This window comes from Mustelus asterias, chromosome 8, assembly GCF_964213995.1.
Source record: "Mustelus asterias chromosome 8, sMusAst1.hap1.1, whole genome shotgun sequence".
Lineage (NCBI taxonomy): Eukaryota > Metazoa > Chordata > Chondrichthyes > Carcharhiniformes > Triakidae > Mustelus > Mustelus asterias.
In genome coordinates this window covers 108,882,343-108,910,206 of record NC_135808.1, presented here as the reverse complement: position 1 = coordinate 108,910,206, position 27,864 = coordinate 108,882,343, and the positions used below count along the sequence as shown (strand labels likewise).

Here is a 27,864-nt window from a genome sequence, read left to right as displayed (position 1 = left end):
ACGAGGCTGTTGAGAGGGAAGGCAATGAGCAAGAATAGTAATTTTTCAAGAATGATTGATTATAATTAAATCTCTTCAGAACAGTGATAGTAATTTCTAGCTATGTAATGCTTCATGCATGAGACAATTCCTATTTGGAGAAGCATAGCTAAATCGGGGACAGTTGGCATAGATTAGTTAAAGGCAATTTGTTTTCGAAGCAAGTTGATTGAAGTAGTGAGTTGATATAAGTCATGGCCTGTCATGAGTTAAAATACAAAAACTTTATATATGATGGTGTTGTGTCCGGACAGACCATTCTGATAAGGATTTCTCATTGGAGTTTTCTACTGTAATTAGCAAAGTTAGTCCCTTTTTGGATGCTTTAAATCTGAGGAACCTTGAGGCGGATGACGCCAGGACTGGAAGGTTCACTGGGCTTGTGCTGATCCTCACTTTGAGTTCTCTTCATTGATGGGTCATCAAATCAAGTTCATTTGGCTGGAAGTTGGAAGAACTACTGTCCACACGCTTACATAACAAATTTGCCCCTCGATTGCTCCTGCCCAGGTTTTTGAGACTAATAGCTGGTGAGGCAGCAACATTAAGGAAGCGACTGAGTAAAGGGGTCTGCACCTTGACTTCCATTTCTAATTCTTGCTCGACCTGTCTGTTGAGAACTGGGCTATCAATCACACTGCAACATAAAGTAAAACACATGAACAGTATAAGCTGAAGAATTCACTTTGCAATAAAAAGTAAAACATAAGTTTTCACTTTTCTGGGTAGAAAACCATCTTTATTTCTTTGATTTCCTGTTCCCGCATAGCCCATGCTTGTGATTTCTGAAAGTTGGAGTGGAATTGTAAAAAAATAATGGCTGGGATTTGTGTTCAGAAATTAGCCCAGGACCCAGTAATGAAACGCCCTATTTTCTGATGACTATTAAATGCTGTAAATTCTGCACTGTGTTTAGTAACTTAACTTTGCAGTTCTATACTCATAAATGGGAATAACTGATGCAAAAGTACAATGGGTCTTGTAATTTATGCTATGGTACATGGATTTATTAAGAACATAAGAAATAGGAGCAGGAGTAGGCCATCTAGCCCCTCGAGCCTGCCCCGCCATTCAACAAGGTCATGGCTGATCTGAAGCGAATCAGTTCCACTTACCCGCCTGCTCTCCATAACCCTTATTTCCCTTATCTATCAGAAATCTATCTACCCGTGATTTAAACATATTCAACGAGGTAGCCTCCACCACTTCAATGGGCAGAGAATTCTAGAGATTCACTACCCTCTGAGAGAAGAAGTTCCCCCACAACTCTGTTCTGAACCGGCCCCCACTTATTTTGAGGCTGTGCCCTCTAGTTCTGGTTTCCCTTCTAAGTGGAAAGAATCTCTACCTCTACCCTATCCAGCTCCTTAATTATCTTATATGTCTCTATAAGATCACCTCTCAGCCTTCTAAACTCCAACGAGTACAGACCCAATCTGTTCAATCTCTCCTCATAAGCTACACCCCTCATCTCTGGTATCAACCTGGTGAACCTTCTCTGCACTCCCTCCAAGGCCAATATATCCTTTCGCAAATAAGGGGACCAAAATTGCACACACTACTCCAGTTGCGGCCTCACCAGTGCCTTGTATAGTTGCAGCAAGACCTCCCTGCTTTTATATTCTATCCCCCTCGGGATAAAGGCCAACATTCCATAGGTTCAAGGTGAAGGGGGGGAGGTTTAACACAGATATCAGACGGACATATTTTACACAGAGGGTGGTGGGGGCCTGGAATGCGCTGCCAGGCAAGGTGGTGGAGGCGGACACACTGGGAACGTTTAAGACTTATCTAGACAGCCATATGAATGGAGTGGGAATGGAGGGATACAAAAGAATGGTCTAGTTTGGACCAGGGAGCGGCGCGGTCTTGGAGGGCCGAAGGGCCTGTTCCTGTGCTGTATTGTTCTTTGTTCTTTGCCTCCTTGATCACCTGCTGCACCTGCAGACTGAGTTTTTGCGATTCATGCACAAAGACCCCCAGGTCCCTCTGCACAGTAGCATGATGTAATTTTTCTCCATTTAAATAACATTCCAATTTACTATTATTTCTTCCAAAGTGGATAACCTCACATTTGCCAACATTATATTCCATCTGCCAGATCCTCGCCCACTCGCTCAGCCTATCCAAATCTCTCTGCAGACTTTCCGCGTTCTCCACGCAATTCACTTTCGCACTCATCTTTGTGTCATCAGCAAACTTTGATACCCTACACTCAGTCCCCTCCTCCAGATCGTCTATGTAAATGGTGAACAGTTGAGGCCCCAGCACCGATCCCTGCGGCACGCCACTGGTCACCAACTGCCAACCAGAAAAGCACCCATTTATTCCAACTCTCTGCTTCCAGTTAGATAGCCAATCCCCAATCCACGCCAACACCTTACCCCCAACTCCGTGTACCCTAATCTTCTGCAGCCATATTATCCATGAGGTGAGCTAATCATGAAGCTTTATACTGGTGGAATCTTTGCAGTAAACTGGCCAAACTTCAGCCTCGCTCTCACTTGGCGATTCATTAGTATTCAGTGTCAAGCCTTTTGGCTAAGATCAAGTGTCGTATGGTCGGCAGCCCATGGTCGGCCGCGCTTGGTCGAGGTCATTAGGTTACACTGAAGCTTCATATGTTTCATATGAAGCAATTTTTTAAAGCGGCATCTCGGCCTTTTGGCTAAGATGCAAATGAGCTCAAGTCTTGGAGGAGGAACCTCCCCCTTCTCCAATCAGCTTGGCTCATGTAGATCAGGCCCAGGACAGGGTGGTTTGGTCGCTCGCCCTGTCTTGTCAGCCTGGATCTGAAATGTCTCAACTTGTTGAGACTCTGAATTGGATTTGATATGATTGAATTGGAAAAGTATATTTAAAAAAATTAGTATTCAGTGTCAACCCATTACTGAGTTCCCTAGGATAAAAACATACGCTGGAAATGGTTTGGTCAGGCAGCATTTGGAGATGGGAACTGGAAAAATGTAGGGATGTTAACAGTGGGAGGAGGGTGTACAAGAAGGAAGAAGTGTCATAGGGTGGAAGCAGGAATGTTTAATGACAAAAGTGATGGTGCAAGGTTTAAAAGGTTTGCAAATGGAACAACTAAAGAATCAACCTGTAAATTATGAAAGCAGAGCTCTTAGCAGAACCTGCGAATGGGGACAAGTTGGAGCAGTGGTTATGGTCTGAAATGGATGAACTCCATTTTGAATTAGGAAGATTGAAAGATCTTGAAGGCTCTGTTGAGCTTCATTGAAACCATGTAGGAGGTTGGGCAGGGAATTAAAATTCTGGGCAGAGGATTAAAATGCTAAGCAATTGGAAGCGCAGGATTAAAGCTTGCAGTGAACAATCACCCAGTCTGCATTTGTTCTCCATAATGTAGAAGAGACCAAATAGTGAGCTGTGAATACAGTATACTCAATTGAGAATACAACTAATCCGTGTTTCACCTGGAAGGAGTATCAAGTTCCCTTCGCTCAGCTAGGATGTAGAATTGCTGGGTATAGAGATAGTATGTGCTCTGTGCCAGACAAAGTAATTTTAAGAGGTAATTGCAAAAACTGAGCATTTAATCACCCAGTTCACTGCTGTCGTGGAAGCTGACCAGTTTGACCTTTTCCCCTCCTTTCCTGAGTCAGCAGCAAGGACTATGTCCCAATTCTGGTAAATAATATGATGCCACTGGGTCCAACTGCAAATTTAATTAAAAGCGAAATACTGCAGATGCTGGAATCTGAAAACATAACAGAAAATGTTGGAAAAACTCAGCAACTGACAGAATCTGTGGAGAGAGAGAGGCAACATTTCTGGTCAGTATGACTCTTCAGAGTTAAAGAGAGGTAGGAATGTAATGGATTATATGCTGTTTAAGAGCTGGAGCAGACCCATTGGAGCATCTTGCTTTTAGGTTTTGCTTTCACTGTGCCACTGCCCTTTGTTCTCCATGAACACATTCTGACATATTTATGTCACTATCAGGTAAGGATAGATAAAATTTTGAACAGTAAAGGAATCAAGGGTTATGGTGAGCGAGCGGGTAAGTGGAGCTGAGTCCACGAAAAGATCAGCCTTGTTCTTATTGAATGGCGGAGCAGACTCGAGGGGCCAGATGGCCTACTCCTGCTCCTAGTTCTTACGTTATGTTCAGCACCTTCTCTCAGTAACATTTCCTCAGTCTCGTGAGCTACACATCTTTGTGACGATCCCTTCTAGCTCCTACCAATCACTGACCACCTACTCTGCTCCAGCTCCACTGATTAACGTTTAAAGGATGGGCAGCCAGAAAGGGTGATTTTAATAAAAATGACGATTAAAACAATAACTGACAATCTGCCTGAAGTGATTTAATAGATTTCACTGTTCTCATCAACTCCAAACCTCATTACTTTTTAATTTCCTATGACAACTCGTTTTCTTTCATTGTCCCCCCCCCGCCCCCGCCAACTATGTGATCACTCGGATCAGTATGTGAAGTAGAATCTTTACTGACCGCATGTCAAAGGTCGATCCTAAGAATGATGGTTTGTGGGTCTCGTTGGCTGTGGCGATGGTGTAAGGAGGCTGAGCTGTGGCTTCATTCCAATACTTGTCTTTCTGCATGGGTGGAAGATTCTGGTACATGTCATCCACAGAGAGAAAGGAGACCTGCTCAGATAAACACAGCTCTGAACACTATTTTATATATTGATGGTTTTGTGCTCATCGTAAGGGTGGGCAATGCTGAGGATTATTTTTCTGCATCAAACAGTTCCAATATGTATCTAACATTAAAAAGCAATAAAAAATTAAGTTTCAATTATCTAATGAAAATATTTGAACGGATAAAATAAATGTTCTTTTACCTCTCAAATATCCAGCACTGTACTGCAACATGTGTAAATTAATCATTGTACATTAGTAACAAGCCTGAGAAAGAGCTCTAGGAAAAAAAACTAAAGCAACTTACTAAAGCAAAGCATTGGGGAAATTATCACCAGGATGGAACTAGGTCTGACTGATATTTAACCTTAGAGGAACAACGTGGTGGCACAATGGTTAGCACTGCTGCCTCACAGCGCCAGGGACCTGAGTTCGATTCCTGGCTTGTGTCACTGTCTGTGCGGAGTCTGCACATTCTCCCCGTGTCTGCATGGGTTTCCTCCGGGTGCTCTGGTTTCCTCCCACAGTCTGAAAGATATGCTGGTTAGGTGCATTGGCCATGCTAAATTCTCCCTCAGTGTATCCGAACAGGCACCGAAGTATGGCACCTAGGGGAATTTCACAGTAACTTCACTGCAGTGTTAATGTAAGCCTACTTGTGATGCTAATAAATAAGCTTAAACTAGAAGAGCGCCTTCTGTAATATTGTGAGATGTGTTTTGATTGCAGTGGAGCACTGAGTTGTTTTGTGCAAAATATGGGTGATTTGCTGCCTGAAAGATTTTCAGCATAGATAGGAGCTGTGCTGAATCAGAAGCCGTTTGGTGGAGCAAGGCAGTGTCACAGGCAGCACAGTGAGTAGCTGAGCCCAACTGACTCAGTTTGATCCAAAATTTGTGTTTAGCGGGAATGGACCTGATGGCCTGACTGACCTCCTGTGTAGTACATGACTACGACTCTAGGGAAATCATCGTTATTATTCATTATTAGATAGTAACATTACTTACTGATTGCTATCCTTTTGTTCTAATGCCCATTTGATTTTCTTTACCCCAGCACTGTGTAACAATCTTGTATTCCAAACCCAGCGGACAATCCATAATGTGTGAACTCCTGGCATTTTAAACAGCACTGTGCCAGTTGCATAACCTCCTGTTCTTTGGGTGGATTAAGAGATGTGGAGATGCCGGCGTTGGACTGGGGTGAACACAGTAAGAAGTCTCACAACACCAGGTTAAAGTCCAACAGGTTTATTTGGTAGCAAATACCATAAGCTTTCGGAGCACTGCTCCTTCGTCAGATGGAGTGGAAATGTGCTCTCAAACAGTGCAAACAGACAAAATCAAGTTGCAGAATACAGAATTTACAGTATTCTGCAACTTGATTTTGTCTGTTTGCACTGTTTGAGAGCACATTTCCACTCTATCTGACGAAGGAGTTGTGCTCCGAAAGCTTATGGTATTTGCTACCAAATAAACCTGTTGGACTTTAACCTGGTGTTGTGAGACTTCTTACCGGATTAAGAGAGACAGAACAGTGGCACTTTAAAATGAACTACTGATTAAAACGAAACCACTAATTTGCAATAAAGCTAAGAAAACGCTAAGGAGGGCGATCTTACCAGCTCGGCCTGCTGGTTGATTGGCGTGGTGAGATCAGGCGAAAGGCGAAAAATGTGTCTCACACCCAGTTTCTCGCCCCCTCACGCTGGCGGGCATGAGGCTGATTTAAATCTAATTAGTGAGATGTCCTTACCGGCGAGGATCATGTATGGTCCCCACTAGGGACCAGATGTGATGGCCTGACCGGTAGGACTGGAGGCGATTGAAGCCCCCTGTGTGCTCGGGGCAGGGGAGGGGGGGCGGGGGGTGAGGGTATTGCAGTAGTCAATGGTCCAAATCCGCAATGAAGTACCTGAAGATTGCGGTCAATCAGCTTGTTTGTTTCAAAGTCATCATCATCCTCTCCGAATGGATTAATGATCTGTTCTGCTACCTGATTAAGAATAAAGAAATAAAACCACCTTCATTATTGCGTCTGTGGCTATTTTTGTTTTGCTTTTGCCAATTTTCTATCTCACTGAACATATTGGGTGGGACTTTATGGCCAAAACCGTAAAACCCTGTCCGAGGTCAACGGACCTTCCCATGGTCCGGCCCTCGCCCGCTCCGATTCCCGTGTCGGGCGGGACTGTAAAATTCCGGCCGTTGACAACGTGGAGTACAAGAGCAAAAGACATTAAACCTGAGCAAGAGTAGGAGAGGAAGCTTAGAGAAGATGACTGAAAATGCAGTTTAAGAGGATGAATTTAAGCAAGCTTAAAAGTGGCAAGAGAGAGATACAGAAAGACAATTGATTTTAAAGTGAGTTCCAGAGTGTGGGGCAAGTTGTCTGATCCTCTCGCCCTCACTGGTAACAAAGACTTGCATTTACACACACCATTTAATTGCCTCCGTATGTCCAGAAGCATTTTACAGCCAATAAAACACTTTTGAATTGTAGTCACTGTTATAATGTGAAGCAGGGGGAGGGAGATGCAAGCTAGATCAACGAGGAATAGTGGAAGAGTTTGCAGAGATAGCAAAGGACAAGATCTATGGTGGGATTTGAGGATATTAGAATTGCTGCACCAAGGAACAAGAAGCAAATGGAGATTGACAAGGATTGAGCTCGGAGCTAACTGAATGTTCAGATTGGATGCAGACAGATGAGTACTGGATGAATTGGAATTAATTAAGTTGGAATTCAGAAGGTCAGCAGCATTTGCAGAATACTATGTAGGAGAGAAATTCTGAATTAATTAGGATTTATGTAAGGAGGAAATCACATTGGGGAAGATGTTGGAAAAATTCAGTCCAAAAATGACAAATGTATCATTGAGCTTAGCAAGAGTGGAAATGAGATAAGAATGTTTTGTGGGTGAAATTTGGCAGTTGTAGTGATAAACTATATGTAGAGAGTGATAGTCACTCAGCTCATGACTCAAGGGTTATTTGTTGAGATTCAGCCAATGTGTAAAGTTTCTGGTAGAAGCAAAACAGAATGGTTTCAGTTCTGTCAATGTTGAGCTGCAAGATATTCAAGTTAGGGGTGGCATGGTGGCACAGTGGTTAGTACTGCTGCTTCACAGCGCCAGCGACCCGGGTTCAATTCCAGCCTCGGGTCACTGTCTATGTGGAGTTTGCACATTCTCCCCGTGTCTGCATGGGTTTCCAGTGGGTGCTCCATTTGCTCCCAGATACCAAAGATTAGGTGTGGGTTAGGTCGATTGGCCATGCTAAATTGCCCCGTAGTGTCAGGGAGATCAGCAAGGGGGTTACGTGGATAGGGCCTGGGTGGGATTGTTGTCGGTGCAGGCAGGATGGACTGAATGGCCTCCTTCTACACTGTAGAGTTTCCATGAAGCTCAGCTTGGTGTTGGATAGGCTGTTTCAACAATGCTGACAGGCAGAGAATGAAGAAATGGAGTCGGAAGGTAAAATTAGGATTATTGGCCTACATAAAAAAAACTTGCTCTATGTTTGTGAGGAATAAGGAAAAGAGATGAAAAATAGGAGGACTCAAGAAAGCAACTCTGTTCAACTTTCACGCAAATAACTGTCATCCAACCTCCCCCAATCCATCCCCTTAAAATGCAGTGTACCCAATTGAATGCCAAGACCTGACCTTCAGCCAGCCCGCATAAAAGAAGAATTGCAGTAGAGTGAAGATGGGAACGTAGAAGTCGATGTTATCCTTTTCATAGCCTGCCCTTGGTTCAAGAAACTGCCGTCCAATCAGACAGAAGGCAAAGAAGGAATAGACCGCAATGGTAACCACCTGTGGAGGAGTAAAACAGAAGAGGCAGTCACCAACGAAGGAATGTGGACTGTATAAATACTTAGGAAAGGGTGTTTCCTGTTCGACACTCTTAGATGCCAAGTGTGCACATCTTTTTTCTGAAGTGAAACTTCACCAAGTGGAAGTCAAAAATTGAATGAAAATTCACTGAAAGCACCACAATTTTGATGAATGATACCATGACACAAGTACCTAACAGAAATGTGATGCAATGGAAGTCCTGCAAACCATGCCAATGTAGTGTAGGATGATAGGACATAAGCCTGTTTCATACAATAAACCTCTGATGTCAGTGAAGGGGGTATGAGGTAGGGTGCCAGGGTTGATAAAAGAAAAGATTGGGCGGCATGGTAGCACAGTGGTTAGCACTGCTGCTTCACAGCTCCAGGGTCCTGGGTTCGATTCCCGGCTTGGGTCACTGTCTGTGTGGAGTTTGCACGTTCTCCTCGTGTCTGCGTGGGTTTCCTCCGGGTGCTCCGGTTTCCTCCCACAGTCCAAAGATGTGCGGGTTAGGTTGATTGGCCAGGTTAAAAATTGCCCCTGAGATGCGTAGATTAGCGGGTAAATATGTGGGGGTGGGGTCTGGGTGGGATTGTGGTCGGTGCAGACTCGATGGGCTGAATGGCCTCCTTCTGCACTGTAGGGTTTCTATGATTTCTATGATTAGCAAGGACAAATGTGTATCAATTACAGGCAAAGGAGAATTCATGATGGAGAATAGGGAAATGGCAGAGAAACTAAACATTTGCCTTGTTGCTGTCTTCACAGAGGGAGGGACAGAAAATCTCCGAGAGATACTAGTGAACCAAGGGACTCGTGAAAACGAGGAACTGGAAAAAATTAGATTGTTTTCAGTACAGGCTCGATGGGCCAAATGGCCTCATTCTGCGCTTTAGGGATTCTATGATTCTGCTCTGATTCTATGCAAAAATTAATTGGATTGAAGGTTGATAAATCCCCTGGACTAGATAAGATACATCCTAGAGTATTGAAGGAGGTGGCTATAGCGATAGTGGATGCTCTGGAAAGGTTCCTGCAGACTGGAAAATAACACTTATTCTGTTAAGAATGGAGGGAGAAAACCGACATCTACAGACCCGTTAGCTTGACATCAGTAGTAGGAAAATGTTAGAATCCATTATAAAGGATTTGATTTGATTTGATATATTATTGTCACATGTATTAACGTACAGTGAAAAGTATTGTTTCCTGCGCACTATACAGACAAAGCATACTGTTCATTGAGAAGGAAACGAGAGAGTGCAGAATGTAGTGTTACAGTCATATCTAGGGTGTAGAGAAAGATCAATTTAATGCAAGGTAAGTCCATTCAAAAGTCTGACAGCAGTAGGGAAGAAGCTGTTCTTGAGTCAGTTGGTATGTGACCTCAGGCTTTTGTATCTTTTTCCTGAAGAAGGTGGAAGAGAGAACGTCCGGGGTGCATGGGGTCCTTATTTATGCTGGCTGCTTTGCCGAGGCAGCGGGAAGTGCAGATAGAGTCAATGGATGGGAGGCTGGTTTGGGTGATGGATTGGGCTACATTCATGACCTTTTGTAGTTCCTTGCAGTCTTGGGCAGGGCAGGAGCCATACCAAGCTGTGATACAACCAGAAAGAATGCTTTCTATGGTGCATCTGTAAACGTTGGTGAGAGTCGTAGCTGACATGCCAAATTTCCTTAGTCTTCTGAGAAAGTAGAGGCATTAGTGGGCTTTCTTAACTATAGCGTCGGCATGGGGTGACCAGGACAGGTTGTTGGTGATCTGGACACCTAAAAACTTGAAGTTCTCAACGCCGTTGATGTAGACAGGGACATGTTCTCCTTTATGCTTCCTGAAGTTGATGACAATCTCCTTCATTTTGTTGACATTGAGGGAGAGATTATTGTTGCTGCACCAGTTCACCAGATTCTCTATCTCATTCTTGTGAACTTCACCCTTAGAAAATAATAATATGATTCGATGGAATCAACAGAAAAGTAGAATACTTCTTAAATGCTGAGAGGTTGGGAGTGTTGATGTTCTTGTTCATGAGTCACTAAAAGCTAGCATGGAGATGCAGTAAGCAATTAGGGAAGCAAATGGTATGTTCGCTTTCATCATGAGGGATTGAGTACAGGAATAAAGATGTCTTGCTGCAATTGTACAGAGCCTTGGTGAGACCACAGTTGGAGTAATGTATAAAGCTTTGGTCTCCTTATCTAAGAAAGCATATACTTGTCACAGAGGGGATGCAATACGGGTTACTAGATTAATCCCTGGGATCACAGGATTGTCTCCTGAAGAGGGATTGAGGAAACTGGGCCTGTTTTGCAAAATGAGAGGTGATCTCACTGAAACTTACAAAATGCTTACAGGTCATGATAGGGTAGATGTAGGTTGGACGTTTCTGCTGGCTGGTGAGCCTAGAACCAGGAAATACACCATCTCAGAATAAGGGGTAGACCATTTAAGACTGAGATGAGGAGAAATTCCTTCACTCAGAGGGTGGTGAATCTTTGGAATTCTCTAACCCAGAGGGCAGTGGAAGCTTAATTATTGAACATGTTCAGAGACAGAAATCAATAGATTTCTGGGTACTAATCCCATCAAGGGAATGGAGATGGTGCAGGATGGTGCATTGAGGTAGATGATCAGCCATGATCTAATTGAATGGTGGAGTAGGATTGATGAGCTGGATGGGTCTATTCCTGCTCCTATGTTCCTATGTTAATAAGTTCCCTTTCCTGCACAAAGAGACAAAATTAATTAACAGTTGATGAAATTAGGTTAACGGAGTTGACTAATATCAAAAATAGCCCAGTAAACCTTTTATGAATTCTATTCTTTCCTTTAATCCATTTTCCTCTCCTATTTTTTACTCTCCACTTCTTTCAAGTTGGCCATTTATTCATAAGTGGGATGGCACGGTGGCACAGTGGTTAGCACTGCTGCCTCACAGCGCCAGGGACTCAGGTTCAATTCCGGCCTCAGGTCACTGTGTTGAGTTTACACATTCTCTCCGTGTCTGCTTGGATGTCCTCCAGATGCTCTGGTTTCCTCCCACAGTTCAAAGATATGCAGGTTAGGTTGATTGGCCATGCTAAATTAACCCTAGTGTCAGGGGGATTAGCAGGGTAAATTAGCAGGGTTATGAGGATAGGGCCTGGTCGGTGCAGATTTGATGGGCCGAATGGCCTCCTTCTGCACTGTAGAGATTCTATGATCCTATAAATGAACACTGATAGCAGTAGAAAGTTGAAAGAGCTCAATCTTCGCCTTATTCAGCATATGGTGCGACTGTTATGAGACAACGTTCCCTCTAAGCTGCCCACAAACACAAGTCAGCCCCCTTTTAGTTACTGCTTGTGCAAAGACAATTAAAGGGCCAGCGCACATAAACAAATTGCCTGTGCACTACAAACTAAATTAGAGGGTTATTTAGCTATGGGACTACTTTTAAGGGCTCTCTAATAGTCTAGAGGGGAATATCTAGCTCATTTTCTTCACTTTTAACCTGGAGTCCCAAGGCCAATTTTAACATCCAGACTGCAGATCCAGCTGTGATCCGCTAACTCAGCATAAATTAAAGACTGAAGCTTGGACCTTAGTTATGTGTAGAGCAATTGAAGGACTTTTCTCATTTCTATGGATCAGGAATTGGGGTTTAGCGAGGGCGGCACGGTAGCACAGTGGTTAGCACTGCTGCCTCACAGCTCCAGGGACCCGGGTTCAATTCCAGCCTCAGGTCACTGTCTGTGTGGAGTTTGCAGATTCTCCCCATGTCTGCATGGGTTTCCGCTGGGTTGGGTACTCTGGTTTCCTCCCGCACTCCAAATAATTGCTGGCTCGATGGATTGGTTATGCAAAAATTGCCCTTAGTGTCCCAGGATGTGTAGATTAGATAGATTAACCATGGTAAAATGTGTGGGATAGGATAGGGGAGAGGGTCTGGGTAAGAGACTCAATGGTCAGAATAGCCTCCTTCTGCACTGTAGCGATTCTATGATTCAATGGGATTCTGACCTGAGTGTACACGAGGGGGATACTGATCCAGTCATAGTGAAATAACAAACTGCATTTCGCCCGATGTCGATTCAATTCCTGCAGATGAGAAAAGGAGAGATTTCCATTATGTAGTGACATCAATTCACTGGTGCTTTAACACAACACTGCACTTCTCCCACTGTGTGCCCCTATGCCAAAGAGAGCTGATCTTACCAGTTCATGTGGCCTCAGCTATATTCACAAATTTTTCTGACACCTTGGCACAATATTCAGGACTTGCTGGATAAGGGCAAGGGAAAGGTGAGCCGGAATCGCAGTCATCAGCAGCAGTGCAGGACTCAGCAGCTTCCCGAAAAAGGGAAGAGGGAGAAAGAGGAAGTGGCGGGGAAGGGCAGGCGGAATTTAATTTTGTTATTTGAATAAGGCTTTCCTTGCACTGTGTGACTGGAATGCTCCTTTCAGGTGCTCCAGCCAGGTTAAAGTATAGAATATTACAGCACGGAGGGTCTATGAGGCACAAGAAATATGATTTTGTGGGGCTCAAATCAGTAAGGCGTATCATTTGTGTGCTGACTTCACAGCCCACATTGCATTGATTGGCTGTATTAAACTCTGCTGAGCCTGTTGGGAAGATTGAAGGCTTCAGGCCTTCACACCTAGTAATTAGAGCAGGTGCCCAAAACTCTTCAGCGGATTGGCTGCAAGTCATCATATTATTGACCCCTCTGCAGCATGTATTCCAGTGAAGAATCCTGTATTAAAAACAGTGCTGCATGTTATTAACCGTTTGTCCTTCAGTTCTGAACTGTCCACTCCAATCCAACCTTTTCTAATTTCCCAGCGAACTACTAGAACAGAATAGAATCCTACAGTGCAGAAGGAGGACATTCGGCCCATCGAGTCGGCACCGACCACAATCCCACCCAGGCCCTATCCCCATAACTCCATGCATTTAGCCATGCTAGTCCCCCTGACACTAAGGGGCAATTTAGTATCGCCAATCCAGCTAACCCGCACATCTTTGAACTGTGGGAGGAAACCGGAGCACCCGGAGGAAACCCACGCAGACACAAGAGAACCTGCAAACTCCACACAGACAGTGACCCAAGCCAGGAATTGAACCCAGGTCCCTAGCGCTGTGAGGTAGCAGTGCTAATCACTGTGCCACCGTGCCGCACCAACTAAGGTATCATACTTACATCCATCAGTAATCTTAGAGCGACATCGTCCCGGATTCTCCCCTCTTTCCTTGCTTGGGCTGCCAGGTTTGTAAACCAGACACACGGAATCCAGTACTTGTTAAAATCAGAGTAAAGGCTTTCAAATTTCTGTCGTTCATCACAGGTCATAAAACCTGGAAAAGAAGAATAACCAACAAAGATACATAGTGGGAGTATATTTATGTTGTTGGTAGGCCGACATAATAATGGAGCTGATTTTCTATTTCCTGCATAAAGTATTAAAGTTTATTTATTGGTATCACATGTGGGTTTACATTAACACTGCAATGAAGTTACTGTGAAAATCCCCTAGTCGCCACACTCCAGCACCTGTTTGGATGCACTGAGGGTGAATTTAGCATGGCCAATGCACCTAACAAGCACATCTTTTGGACTGTGGGAGGGAACCAGAGCACCTGGAGGAAACCCACACGGACACGGGGAGAACATGCAAACTCCACGCAGACAGTGATCCAAACTGGGAATCGAAACAGGGCACCTGGCGCTGTGCTAACCACTGTGCCACTGTGGGTACAACAAATAAAGGAAAATCAAATAGGAAGGAACTTGTAAAGATGCACTACCAAAAACTTCATTAGTGAACATGAAAGGTATTTATTGATAAGAATTGTACAGCCTCATGGCTGTAGTTTGTTTCCAAAGTGTCTCAGCCTTCCTCGCCTTGGGCAATTCCACACTCAGTCCCAATTGGTTACCCAGACCAGGTGACCCTTACTTTGCTGTGTTGCCCTTAAAGGGACAATCACCATAGAGCTCACATCCATAAGAGAATCTGGACAATTATTGAATGTTGGGTGGGTTCTTCCCACTTGATTTCCTTCATTTGCTGTGCCGAATCGATGGCACATATACCGGAATATCTGCCCTATCTGGGCACAATTCAATTCTAATATCCTTTTGCCCAAATAGCAGGATATTATAATTAAGCCACCAATTACATGAATTTCTGTTTGAGTGCACATTTCACAAGTTTAACTTTTCCTGCAATATAAACAGAAAATGATGGAAAGCCTCAGCAGGTCTGGCAGCATTCGTAGAAAGAGAATTAATGTTTTGGGACTCAAAAAGTTAACTCTGTTTCTCTCTCCACACATCCTGCCAGACCCGCTGATATTTTTCAGCATTTTTGATTTTTATTTCAGAATCCGCAGTATGCTGCTTTTATTTAAGCTTTGCTGAACACTTGTTCATAATTTCAGTAGATTTACCTCTTCAAATTGCCTTTGAGAATTGCTACTCAGTGTAGTACTTCACAAAAATCCAATAAAAACTAAGTTTGCAAAGAGCAACTGGTCAAAATGTTTGAAAATAGGTGGTGGGAATCCTTTAAAATATTACAACAGCAGCCCAAGTATGTCATAGTGTCAACCAACGATGAGAAATACAGTGGCGTACTGTGCTTTACTGAAATATGATGCTGTTTGGATGAATCAGGGAAGTTATCCCACTGACTCAGTGGGTGAATATACCAGGCTGTTTTGATACTAAGGTAGATCAAAAATTCTGACAGTTATTTTCTGGTTCATGCTGAATTAGTTCCTCAGAGCAAACTTGGGGGAGGGATTCAGTCAGGTTAATGCTTCTGAAAGTTCCCCAGACACCTGCTTCTAGAAAGTGTGCGCATCAGCATCTTGGATGAGAACATGGATGCTTCAGTTGTGATGTCGCTTGTTCATGACTGTCTTGCTGACTGAAATATCTTGGAATCATCGAATCCCTACGATGCAGAAGAGGCCATTTGGCCCATCCAATCTGCACTGACTCTCTGACAGAGTAACTTACTCAGGCCCTCTCCCCCCCACCCTATCTCTGTAACCCCACACATTTCCCATAGCTGATCCATCTAACCGACACATTTTGGGACATTAAGGGGCAATTTAACATGGCCAATCCACCTAATCTGCACAGGTTTGGACTGTGGGAGGAAACCGGAGCACCCGGTGGAAACCCATGCAGACACGGGGAGAATGTGCAAACTCCACAAAGCCAGAATTGAACCCGGATCCCTGGGGCTATGAAGCAGCAGTGCTAACCATTGCGCCACCGTGCTACTCTATCTAGAGCAGCACATGCTTATTAACTAGATGGGGTTATAGAGACCTCAGTAGCTGCATCGCTAATGCAGTCAGCAGTATGTGCTTTGTCCTGACTTTTTGCAACAGGATATCCATTAGTAGAATATCGACATGTATGTCAACTCATTATTTTTACGACAACATGAGTTACATTACCTGCTTCCACAATGTGCTCTAAGGAGGGGAATCTCTTTCGGACCCTGGTGCTGATGGAGCGGAGAATGAGCACCGAGGAGAGATTGGCGTAGCGGATCAGCGTGCGCCGCAGCATCCGGCCCCTCTCATCAACACCGTGAACGTTACCGGATACCACACACATCAGCTGGTCAGGAAGCGGGATATTTGTGTACTGGTTCCACCAACGATTAACAATAAGTGTAACATAAAAGCCTGCCGGGGGAGGGGTGGGTGTTAAGCGTCACAGGTTACTGTTGGTGTAGACTCAACATTGGCCACAGACAGAGGGCGGCATAATGGGCCAGGTACAATTACACTTCACTTGTTTATGATGGCCATACTTATTTGGCAGAATTATATCACAGCAGTTGTTATTCGATCGCACTAAGCTTTATAAGTATGGTGCAAATCACCATCACATTTATTACTTTAGCCTTGTTTATCCCTCTTCATTTCCTCATACGGCATTCAAGCTCTCACAGTTCAGAGGACAGAGTAGGGGCCACCACTAAACTGGCTCCTGCAACTCTAAGAAAGTGTGTGTCTCTCCACTCCCCCCACCTCCGATTTTCCCTGGAGAATGAAGCTGCTGTTCTCCACTTGGGGAACAGGACTCCCCATCAGAAGCTTGTCACACATTTTTATCCCCTCCTATCACTAACTGGGATGAGCCTGGTGGAGTTCTTCGAAAATGTGACTAAACACATTGACGAAGGGAAAGCGGTAGATGTGGTTTATATGGATTTTAGCAAGACGTTCGATAAGGTCCCCCATGCAAGGCTTCTAGAAAAAGTGAGAGAGCATGGGACCCAAGGGGCTGCTGCCCTGTGGATCCAGAACTGGCTTGCCCAAAGGAGGCAGAAAGTGTGTATAAATGGGTCTTTTTCTAAATGGAGGTCGGTCACCAGTGGTGTGGCCCAGGGATCTGTTCTGGGACCCTTGCTGTTTGTCATTTTCATAAATGACCTGGATGAGGAAGTGGAGGGATGGGTTGGTAAGTTTGCCGACGACACGAAGGTTGGTGGGGTTGTGGATAGTCTGGAGGGATGTCAGAAGTTACAGAGGGACATAGATAGGATGCAAGACTGGGCGGAGAAGTGGCAGATGGACTTCATCCCAGATAAATGCGTAGTGGTCCATTTTGGCAGGTCAAATGGGATGAAGGAGTACAATATAAAGGGAAAGATTCTTAGTACTGTCGAGGATCAGAAGGACCTTGGGGTCCTGGTCCATAGGACTCTGAAATCGGCCCCGCAGGTGGAGGAGGTGGTTAAGAAGGCATATGGTGTGCTGGCCTTTATCAATCGAGGGATTGAGTTTAGGAGTCCGGGGATAATGATGCAGCTATATAAGACCCTCGTCAGACCCCACTTGGAGTACTGTGCTCAGTTCTGGTCGCCTCATTACAGGAAGGACGTGGAAAAGATTGAAAGGGTGCAGAGGCGATTTACAAGGATGTTGCCTGGATTGAGTGACATGCCTTATGAGGATAGGCTGAGGGAGCTCGGTCTTTTCTCCTTGGAGAGACGTAGGATGAGAGGAGACCTAATAGAGGTATATAAGATGTTGAGAGGCATAGATCGGGTGGACTCTCAGAGGCTTTTTCCCAGCGTGGAAATGGCTGCTACGAGAGGACACAGGTTTAAGGTGCTGTGGGGTAGGTACAGGGGAGATGTTAGGGGGAAGTTTTTCACACAGAGGGTGGTGGGCGAGTGGAATCGGCTGCCGTCAGTGGTGGTGGAGGCAAACTCAATAGGGTCTTTTAAGAGTACATGGGACTTAATATGATGGAGGGTTATAGGTAGGCCTAAAAGGTAGGGATATGTTCGGCACAACTTGTGGGGCCGAAGGGCCTGTTTTGTGCTGTAGTTTTCTATGTTTCTATGTTTCTATCAGTCTATAGCTCAGTGTTACCTCTAGCGAACTGTACTGTTTCTCTGCCTTGTTTCCTATCATTTTTTAGTAAATAGGGCGACTAGAAAAATCTCAAAACAAGTTGGGATTAAATTGTTCTTTCAATGGACAAAATCACCTGGACTCATCCTGTTTACAGAAGTATCCATTTTTAGCCGGAAAAATTCTTTACAGACTATGGAATTTTCTTAAAAGTAACAATGCAGATCACACAGAGTATGTAGATGGACTAACCCTGATATCCTTTATCCTTTAAATGAAAAATGTTCTGCAAATGAAGCAAAATACTAACTAGTCTGCTGCCTATTTACAGCATTTTCTAGCACCTTGTACCTTATCCTGTGTCCAATAAGAGACACTCAAACCACTGCTCCTTGACATTCAATGGTGTAACCATCACTGAATCCCCCACTGTCAATATCCTTGGGGTTACCATTGACCAGAAACTCAACTGGACTTACCGCATAAACACAGTGGCTACAAGAGCAGGTCAGAGGCTAGGAGTACTGTGGCAAGTAGCTCACCTCCTGACTCCCCAAAGCCTATCCACCATCTACAAGGCACAAGTCAGGAGTGTGATGGAATACTCCCCGCTTGCCTGGATGCGTACAGCTCCAACAACACTCAAGAAGCTTGACACCATCCAGGACAAAGCAGCCCACTTGATTGGCACCACATCTACAAACATTCAATCCCTCCATCACTGACGCTCAGTAACAGCAGTGTGTACTGTCTACAAGATGCACTGCAGCAATTGACCAAAGATCCTTAGGCAGCACCTTCCAAACTCACGACCACTTCCATCTAGAAGGACAAGGGCAGCAGATAAATGGGAACACCACCATCTGTAGGTTCCCTCCAAGCCACTCACCATCCTGACTTGGAAATATATCGCCGTTCCTCCACAGTCGCTGGGTCAAAATCCTGGAATTCCCTCCCTAACCACATTGTGGGTCAACCCACAGAACATGGACTGCAGCGATTCAAGAAAGCAGATCACCACCACCTTCTCAAGGGCAGCTAGGGATGGGCAATAAATACTGGCCAGCCAGTGACGCCCATGTCCCACGAATGAATAAAAAAATCCTTTCACTTAATAGAAACATCCCTTCCTAATCATGGAAATGACTACAACATTTTTGTATGTTGATAACATAAACACCAACAGTTTACAATTTATATGGTGCTCTTCACATAGATGAACATCTCAAGAACTTTTAGACAAGGGAAAGACGAATACCGGATACAGGAAAAGGAATTCATCGAGAGACCAGGAGCATGGTTAAAGGTCTAAGTGTAGGGTGTCGTTTAATGTTAGGAGAGTAGAGAGAACCACAGTACAGTGGTTTTGAAAGAGAATTTCAGAAGGAAAGACATAATCGCCAAAAGGTGCTTTTATTTAAGGTTCAAACTGTCTCTTTTCATTGCAAGTTCATCAACATCAGTACGAGAGGAGAAATAGGAAATAAATAGCATTTGAGAGTCAGAGGAATAGAGAGTTTTTTTTATTCATTCGTGGTCGCTGGCTAGCCAGCATTTATTGCCTATCCCTAGTTGCCCTTGGAGGGCAGTTGAGAGTCAACCACTTTGCTGTGGCTCTGGAGTCACATGTAGTCCAGACCTGGTAAGGACAGCAGATTTCCTTCCCTCAAGGACATTAGTGAACCAGATGGGTTTTTCCGACAATCAACAATGGTTTCATGGCCATCAGTAGATTCTTAATTCCAGATATTTTAAATATCTGGTGTGGACTAATAAATATTTAAATATCAGAGTGGACTGAGATGTCAGATAAGGTGGAGTGAGATTTGAAGGTGAGGACCTTGTAGATTCTGATGTCGAAAGGTAGGGCTTAGATGATTAATAAGAAAAGGGCTTGGAGCGTGGAGGGCATTGTGTAAGTAAGTGAGATGGAGAAGTTTTTACGTTAATGGGCACCATATGAATGCAAGTTGTTGTCCTTAATAGTATTATTGTAGTGTTCAGTTGTTTCAGAGACAGACCTAAAACAAATGACATTGGGATAAGGCTGGTCTGTTTGTCACAATATGTCGCCACATTCTCGAAAATAATCTTCTGTTCATGTGACAGGAAATACCTACAAGAAATAGCAATAGAAACACATTCTCAAACACAAGACCATTATCCATATACAATAATACACTTGGCTGTAGTAAACAGAAATCAAACCATGGAGAGAGAAACGTTTCAAGTCCATATAACTCTTCTATTGAACTGTTCTGTAGAAGGGTCATGTAGACTCAAAACATTAACTGTGTTTCTCGCCCATAGATGCTGCTGGACCTACTTAGCTTATCTGGAATTTTCTGTTTTATTTCAGAATTCCACAATATGTAGTATTTGCTTTTATTAGAAATCACATTGTGTTGGTATTTAAATTGTTTATTTCATTTACTCAAGGTTCAAACTGTCTTTTTTGATTACAAGCTAATCAACATCAGTCTACCTCTAATGTAGAAGAAATAAGTCACCCTAGCAATAACCTGCTCACTGATCTTCATCTTGGGAGACTAAGGGGCAATTTAGCACGGCCAATCCACCTAACCCCCTCATCTTTGGAGTGTGGGAGGAAACCGGAGTACCCGGAGGAAACCCACGCAGACGTGGGGAGAACGTGCAGACTCCGCAATCACCCAAGGCTGGAATTGAACCCGGGACCTTCATGCTGTGAGGCAACAGTGCTAACCACTATGCCCCCATACCGCCCATTCACACAATGCCGCCATATTTCACATAAGGTGGTAACTGGTAGATCAACCAGACAGTTTTAGAGAATGAAGCTATAAGCATAGACCAGCTATTTGATTTTCTGCTGGCAAATTGTTTAATTTGATGGCATTCTGGTTCCATTATTTACACCGAACGCACAATAACAGTGTCGCCAACTTGGAAAATAATTGATTCTCTTTGCTACAGTTAAAACAGTTGTTACAAATAGCCGCTAATGCTGGGTGAAGGGAAAGGATGGAGCATTGCACTAAGAGGCTGCATTTAGAGGAAAAGGGACAACAACGTGATGTAAAGAAAGTGCAAGGTGATGGAGAAATTTAAACTCAAAGGTTAGCATAAATTTGAAGCACTGAGATTGTCAATCAAAGTAGGCCAGCAGGGAAAGGTTATGAGGGGCATGGACACAATGGATAGTCAGAAGCTTTTTCCCAGGGCGGAAGAGTCAATTACTAGGGGGCACAGGTTTAAGGTGTGAGGCGCAAGGTTTAAAGGAGATATACGAGGCAGGTTTTTTACACAGAGGGTGGAACTCGCTGCCGGTAGAGGTAGGGGAAGCAGATACGATAGTGACTTTTAAGGGGCATCTTGACAAATACATGAATAAGATGGGAATAGAGGGATATGGTCCCCGGAAGGGTAGGGGGTTTTAGTTCAGTCGGGCAGCATGGTCGGTGCAGGCTTGGAGGGCCGAAGGGCCTGTTTCTGTACCGACATTTTCTTTGTTCTTTGTTCTTTGAAAGGAGTGAGTGTGATGGAATACAGGCCAGAGTTTTGCATGAACTAGTGTTAATGGAAGGGGAAGGATGAGAGATTAACCATTGGGATAGTGGGTCCAGAGGTGGCAACGGCATGGGTAAATCTTTCAGGAGCAGATGGGCTAATATGAAGGTGGTGGGCTTCATTATAGAGGGAGAAAGACTATCTATGTGATTGATCCTTGAAGAATTCCCGAAGTGCTGTTGTGGGGGGTTATGTACAGCAGCTATTGCGAGAAATATTCTGCCTACAATTAGATGGGGAAGAATTTCATAGGAACCCTACAGTGCAGAAGGACCTATCGAGCCTGCACTGACTCTCTGACAGAGAATCTTACCTAGACCCACTCCCCTGCCCTATCCCCATGACTCCACACATATACCCTGCTAATCCATCTAACGTACACATCTTGGGACACTAAAGGTCAATTTAGCATGACCAATACACCTAACCTACACATCTTTAGAGTGCGGGAGGAAACCAGAGCACCCGGAGGAAACCCACAAAGACACGGAGAGACAGTGACCCAAGCTGGGAATGAAACACGGGTCCCTGGTGCTGTGAGGCAGCAGTGCTAACCACTGTGCCACCGTGCCAACCTATGAACTGGCAGTCCCACTAAACTAGACAATGGTGAAGATGTTTTGGAGAAGGATGATGGGGTTGACCACTGCAGCAAGGAGGGATACAGAGAATGTCATGGATGTGGTTTAAAAATCCAGACATGGAATAAATAGCTTGACATGGAATCATAGAATAGAATCTATAGTGCAGAAGGAGGCCATTTGGTCCATCGAGTCCGCACCGACCACAATCTCACCCAGGCCCTATCCCTGTAACCCCTTGTATTTATCCTAGCTAGTACCCCTGACACTAAGAGGCAATTTAGCATTGCCAATCCACCTCACCCCCACATCTTTAGACTGTGGGAGGAAACCGGAGCACCCGGAGGAAACCCACGCAGACACGGGGAGAATGTGCAGACCCCGCACAGACAGTGACCCAAGCTGGGAATCGAACCCGGGTCCCTGGCACTGTGAGGCAGCAGTGCTAACCACTGTGCTACCATGCCGCCCCTTAGTTTAGCTTAGCACCGCCTGACTGACATTCCCCTCCTCCATCCCCACCAGACTGCAGCAGAGTCCAAGGAACATGGAGCGATTGTGCATTGCTCTCACGGCCACAGCATGCCATTCTTAACATTAGTTTAAGCAGCTATGGTGCGGTACCAAGGCTGGAAAATTAATTTGAAGGATTTCAATGAGGAATTGCAGGTGAGAGGGCCATGGATTTTGGAAGTGACAACATAGTCAAGTAATTAGAAAAGGAAAGAATAATTAGAGTGGGGCTGTCATTATTCTGAGGAGGGGTGCATGGTTTTGAATGGAAGTGGAACCAGAAAGGAGAGAGTGTCATATCAGCAGGGACCAAAAGGGGAGGGATCAAGAGAAATAAATTACTGAGGAAAAAATGTCTTTTACCTGTATGTAACACTGAATATTGAATATAGGCTGATGAACACAATGAACTCCTTGTACAATAGTTTGTAAATGCTTCCTTTCCAACGGAAGAGTAGTTTGGAGAATCCAGCAAATCGGGCATCAGCAACTTTTAGTGTGTAAGAGATAGTCATAGCGCCCTTTAACGGTAGTAATCTGAAAGTTCAGTAAAATCACAAGTTAACGTAAACATAGAAAATATGCTTAGAGTCTTCAATTTAAGTGATGTTGATAATTATCTGGGAACAGGTAGTTCACTCACCTTCAAAAAATTAAGTTTTTAATGTTTTTTTTGAGGTTATTTATTGGTGTCGCAAGTAGGCTTACGTTAACACTGCAATGAAGCTACTGTGAAAATCCTCTAGTCGCCACACTCGAGCGCCTGTTTGGGTACACTGAGGGAGAATTTAGCATGGCCAATACACGTAACCAGCACACCTTTCAGACTGTGGGAGGAAACCGGAGCACCCAGAGGAAATCCACGCAGACACGGGGAGAACATGCAGACTCCGCACAGACAGTGACCCAAGCCGGGAATCAAACTCAGGTCCCTGGCGCTTTGTGGCAGCAGTGCTAACCGAGAAATCTATGCGCGGTGACTTTGACTGAAGTTGAGAAAATATCAAATAAGGGGAAAAGATCTATTTTAAGCACATTAAAGAGCAAATGAATGAGGTTGCAGGGCGGCACGGTAGCACAGTGGTTAGCACTGCTGCCTCACAGCTCCAGGGACCTGGGTTCGATTCCCGGCTTGGGTCACTGTCTGTGTGGAGTTTGCACATTCTCCTAGTCTCTGCGTGGGTTTCCTCCAGGTGCTCCGGTTTCCTCCCACAGTCCAAAGAGGTGTGGGTTAGGTTGATTGGCCATGCTAAAATTTCCCCTTAGTGTCCTGAGATGCGTAGATTAGAGGGATTAGTGGGTGGGTATGGGGGTAGGGCCTGGGTGGGATTGTGGTCTGTGCAGACTTGATGGGCTGAATGGCCTCTTTCTGTACTGTAGGGTTTCTATGATTCTATGACTCAAAACTGTGAACGTAATGTGTTAAAAACTAAATAATTTCCCTTCTCCACAGCAATGTAATGAATCATAAATCATTGTAATATATTTCTTTTGGTAATATTTATTGATTACTAAATGTATGAAAGAATAATTGCTGGGATTGAATCATAGAATTCCTACAGTGTAGAAGGAGGCCCACCGTGTTTACACCATCTCTCCCAACAGACCCAGGCTCACCACTCCCCTGTCCTATCCCCAAAATCTCACACATTTACCCCACTGATCCCTCAAACGACACGTCTTTTGACACCAAGGGGCAAATTAGCATGGTTAATCCACCTAACCTACGTCTTTGAACTATGGGAGGAAACCGGAGGAAACCCACGCAGACATGAGGAGAACGTGCAGACTCCACACAGACAGTCACCCAAGGCTGCAATCGAACCCAGGTCCCTGGTGCTGTGAGGCAGCAGTGCTAACCATTGTGCCACTGTGCCGCTCAACATTTTGTGAATGTTGACTGAGCTCACAGACAGATTTCAGTTTTTTGCCACCTTCAGACTTGGGTTGGTGTGGGAGGTGCAACGTTCACCTGCTGTAAAACCAGAATCTGAACCTGGTCCTGGAATTCTGATGGATATTCAGCAGAAACTCTGGAGACACAGCATTGTCTTGTTGGAGTGGGTGAGTGAAGATTGAGAGATCCCAGATGAATTCAGGGCGCAGATGTCCAAGGCAGTTTTAATTTGTGGGTGATACTAGCAAGGCTCCATTAATCTGTTTTCTGGATATATCTGTGTTTTGCTAGGTCTCTTCAAAAAGCATTAAGAATCATCCATTGGAGCTACTCATCATCCATGTCAGGTAAGAGGGAGAGTTTCTTTTCAATGAAGATCTGTGATGAACCAGTTGAAGTCTTGCGACTTTCACTGTCAAATCTATTGAATTCCACAGCTTGCATGAGCTCTGGATGTTTGTGCAGTAAGATAATCACTGTACGACCATACATAGAAACTAGAAGCAGGAGCAGGCCATTTGGTCCTTCGAGCCTGTTCCACGCCATTCATTACAATCGTGGCTGATCATCAAATTCCCTGATCCCACCTTCCCCCCATATTTAAGTTTAAGTTTATTTATTAGTGTTGCAAATAGGCTTACATTAACACTGCAATGAAGTTACTGTGAAATTCCTCTAGTTGCCACACTCCGGTGCCTGTTCGGATACACTGAGGGAGAATTTAGCATGGCCAATGCATCCAACCAGCACGTCTTTGGGACTGGGGGAAAGGCAGGATCAGGGTATACCCCCATTGAGGAGAATTTGTACAATTAGAAGCAAGGGATATGGTGGAAGTGGGGTAGATAGAGCTCATCGATGGGTTTAATCGGATTGCAAATGTTTCAAATAATCAGACTCAGCCTCAGCATGGAGTCACTGGTAAGAGAGCAGAGTTTATTGTCTGGGAGTGGAATTAGTTGCTTTGATCAGTCCAATGTTCACTTTTCTCTAGATATTGGGTGGACAATTTGAGAGGTGGTCATGGGATCCAGTGCTATGGTAAAGCAGGGAACCCTCCATGTACATGTGGAACCTGACTCTGTGAATACAGGTTATATCACAAATGGGCAATATATAGATGCCAAAGATCCTTGAAGGATTTTGCAGGTGGGGTGGCAGGGGCAAGCCATTGCTGAAAATGTGGCTGTGTTTGAACATGAAGCAGTCTGCTTTTGAGGATCTTTAGAGAGAGGTTGCTTCCTCTGTATCTCTTGTTCTGTTTAAAGTGGAGACTAGAATCTGCCAAGAAATAAGCTTTTTTCTCTGAGATTCTACTGTTTGGGAGTGGAGCTGGATGTTGTTGGATAAGAATTAGAAGACAGGTGTCAGTCTGGATTGCTCTTCCGAAGCGTCAAAAGGCTGAAAATCTAGTAAGCATATTTAGTTTCTGTGCTAACTGGTTCTAAAGAAGGTATTTGTGTCTATGGGGATACTGCTAAATTGGAATAATAGAGATAGATAGCTATGATTACATAGAAACGTTGAAGATAGGAGCAGGCGGAGGCCATTTGGCCCTTCGAGCCTGCTCCCCCATTCATTACGATCATGGCTGATTATCCAACTCAATAGCCTAATCCTGCTTTCTCCCCATAACCTTTGATCCCATTCACCCCAAGTGCTATATCTAGTCACCTCTTGATTACATTCAATGTTTTGGCATCAACTACTTCCCGTGGTAATGAATTCCACAGGCTCACCACTCTTTGGGTGAAGAAATGCCTCCTCACCTCCGTCCTAAATGGTTTACCCTGAACCCTCAGACTCTGACCCCTGGTTCTGGACTCCCCCACCATCGGGAATATCCTCCCTACCTCTACCCTGTCCAGTCCTGTTAGAATTTTATACTTTAAACTTTGTTATGCTTAAGTATTTTAATTGGTAAAAGTTACGTTAGTTCTTTTTGTTACATTCTAACTGTGTTCTTAAATGAAGTTTATTTTGATAAAAGCTTCCTAATGGGTCACTTGAACCATAACTGGAGCGAAACACCTTATGTTCACCCCAATGCCCAAAATCAAATGTAAAAGTTGGGGACTAGGCTAACTTTATAATATACATTGGCGTTTCTGATCCGGTCCTTAACAGTCGACACCAATGTTCATTTATTTTATTGTTATTCACTGAACTGACAATATTCTTGGTTGCTTGGTGCAAGTTTTCTGTCATTTTAATAAGCTTCTAAATGATAATTGCACGCAGAAGCAACTGTATCAAACGCTCTGAATTTCAGGCCAACTAGCCTCATAATTGTTGCACCTTCAGCTCAACCATAGACACCTTCTTGGGTTCAGTGTCATCAATCACTCCCATCTGAGTATCTTACCCTAATGTCAGTTGACTCATGCTGCCCTCCATCTACTTGTAATGTGATAGGACAGAAAATGGATCAATGATGCCCTATTGGAAGCTGAACCATGTATTTATGTCTTTTGTGTGTGTACTTCAAACTCTCCAAAGGTGGAACCAGAACCCCTTTGTGAGAGACAAAACCAGCTACTAATTACTAAGCTGCTAAACATACACAATAGTGGTTATGATCAAACTCACTTAATTCAATCAGAACAACTTTGTACAAAATAAAGAACATGCCACACCTCCCCGACATCAGTCGATTTCTAACTGCCGAGCAGTATTTCTGACCTAATTCTCTACAAGAAGCTTTTCAGCTTTCAACTGAAAACAATCTACCTATTTTACCTGTTCACAGCCAACCAGGGATCAAAGATTTTTTTGATGTAATGGGGTGAAGTATTTTCAATTTCCAAGATAGGCTATTGAATTGTTTATTATTTACAGATTGTAGAAATATTACATTCATCACATGAATTAAACCTAACTCACTTTTAAATTTACAGTGTTTTAGGACTCCGACAGATTAGCAGGGACTTCCCACTTAATGAAAAGATCCATACGGGTTAGAAGAATGCCAAGCATAAATGAGGGAATGCAGCGCTACAGAGGGAAAGTAAATCTGTGTCAGCCCGTAATCTCACACCTCATAGCAACCAGTGAAATGAGAACATCATCAGAACTCTGAGTTAAGGCCAGCCATCTGTTTTCTAGGCTGAATACACAATACGACATTAACTCAGCATAAGGAGATTTGAGTATAGGAGATTATAAAGCAAAGCAAAATAATGAGCAAAGGGAATTAGACAGTAATGGTTCCTCACCTGCTGAAGGGCACAGGAGACTGTCCACAGCAGTTTGTTATGCAGGGGAAATTTGAGGATTTGGTGTTCCTTTTTAAGTGTAGGCTATTCATACTGACTAGTTGCCCATCACTGATTTATTACTCCAGTATCATCACGGATAATTCCACAATCTCTTACACAATGTATTGCCGTGTATTGCCACACACACATAGACAGACATATCAACCAACAAGGACACACTTGAGAAC

At 44.0% G+C, this 27,864-nt stretch overlaps 1 protein-coding gene across 2 annotated transcripts; it reads right to left on the bottom strand.

Annotated features, from left to right (window-relative positions):
• Nucleotides 1–47: 47 nt before the first annotated feature.
• Nucleotides 48–23,037, bottom strand: best4 (bestrophin 4). Of its 2 annotated transcripts, XM_078219417.1 has the most exons (10): nt 22,886–23,037; nt 19,901–19,995; nt 15,963–16,196; nt 13,690–13,844; nt 12,509–12,586; nt 8,332–8,484; nt 6,580–6,660; nt 4,517–4,671; nt 1,394–1,402; nt 437–649 (listed from the first exon to the last, which is right to left on the bottom strand). In XM_078219417.1, the coding sequence occupies exons 1-10, from the start codon at nt 23,035–23,037 to the stop codon at nt 448–450; spliced, it is 1,314 nt and encodes a 437-aa protein (XP_078075543.1). In that variant the 3' UTR covers nt 437–447. The 2 variants fall into 2 exon arrangements, with proteins under 2 accessions (XP_078075542.1, XP_078075543.1); XM_078219416.1 differs by lacking the exon at nt 1,394–1,402 and having other exon boundaries at nt 48–676.
• Between the last annotated feature and the right edge of the window lie 4,827 nt (nt 23,038–27,864).

Coding starts and splice junctions, on each gene's coding strand:
- best4 (XM_078219416.1), bottom strand. CDS start 23,037: ATGACTATCTCTTACACACTAAAAGTTGCTGATGCCCGATTTGCTGGA. Junction 16,197..19,900: donor CCCAATGTCATTTGTTTTAG/GTCTGTCTCTGA, acceptor CTCCCCCGGCAG/GCTTTTATGTTACACTTATT. Junction 13,845..15,962: donor AGAGCACATTGTGGAAGCAG/GTAATGTAACTC, acceptor CTTCTTTTCCAG/GTTTTATGACCTGTGATGAA.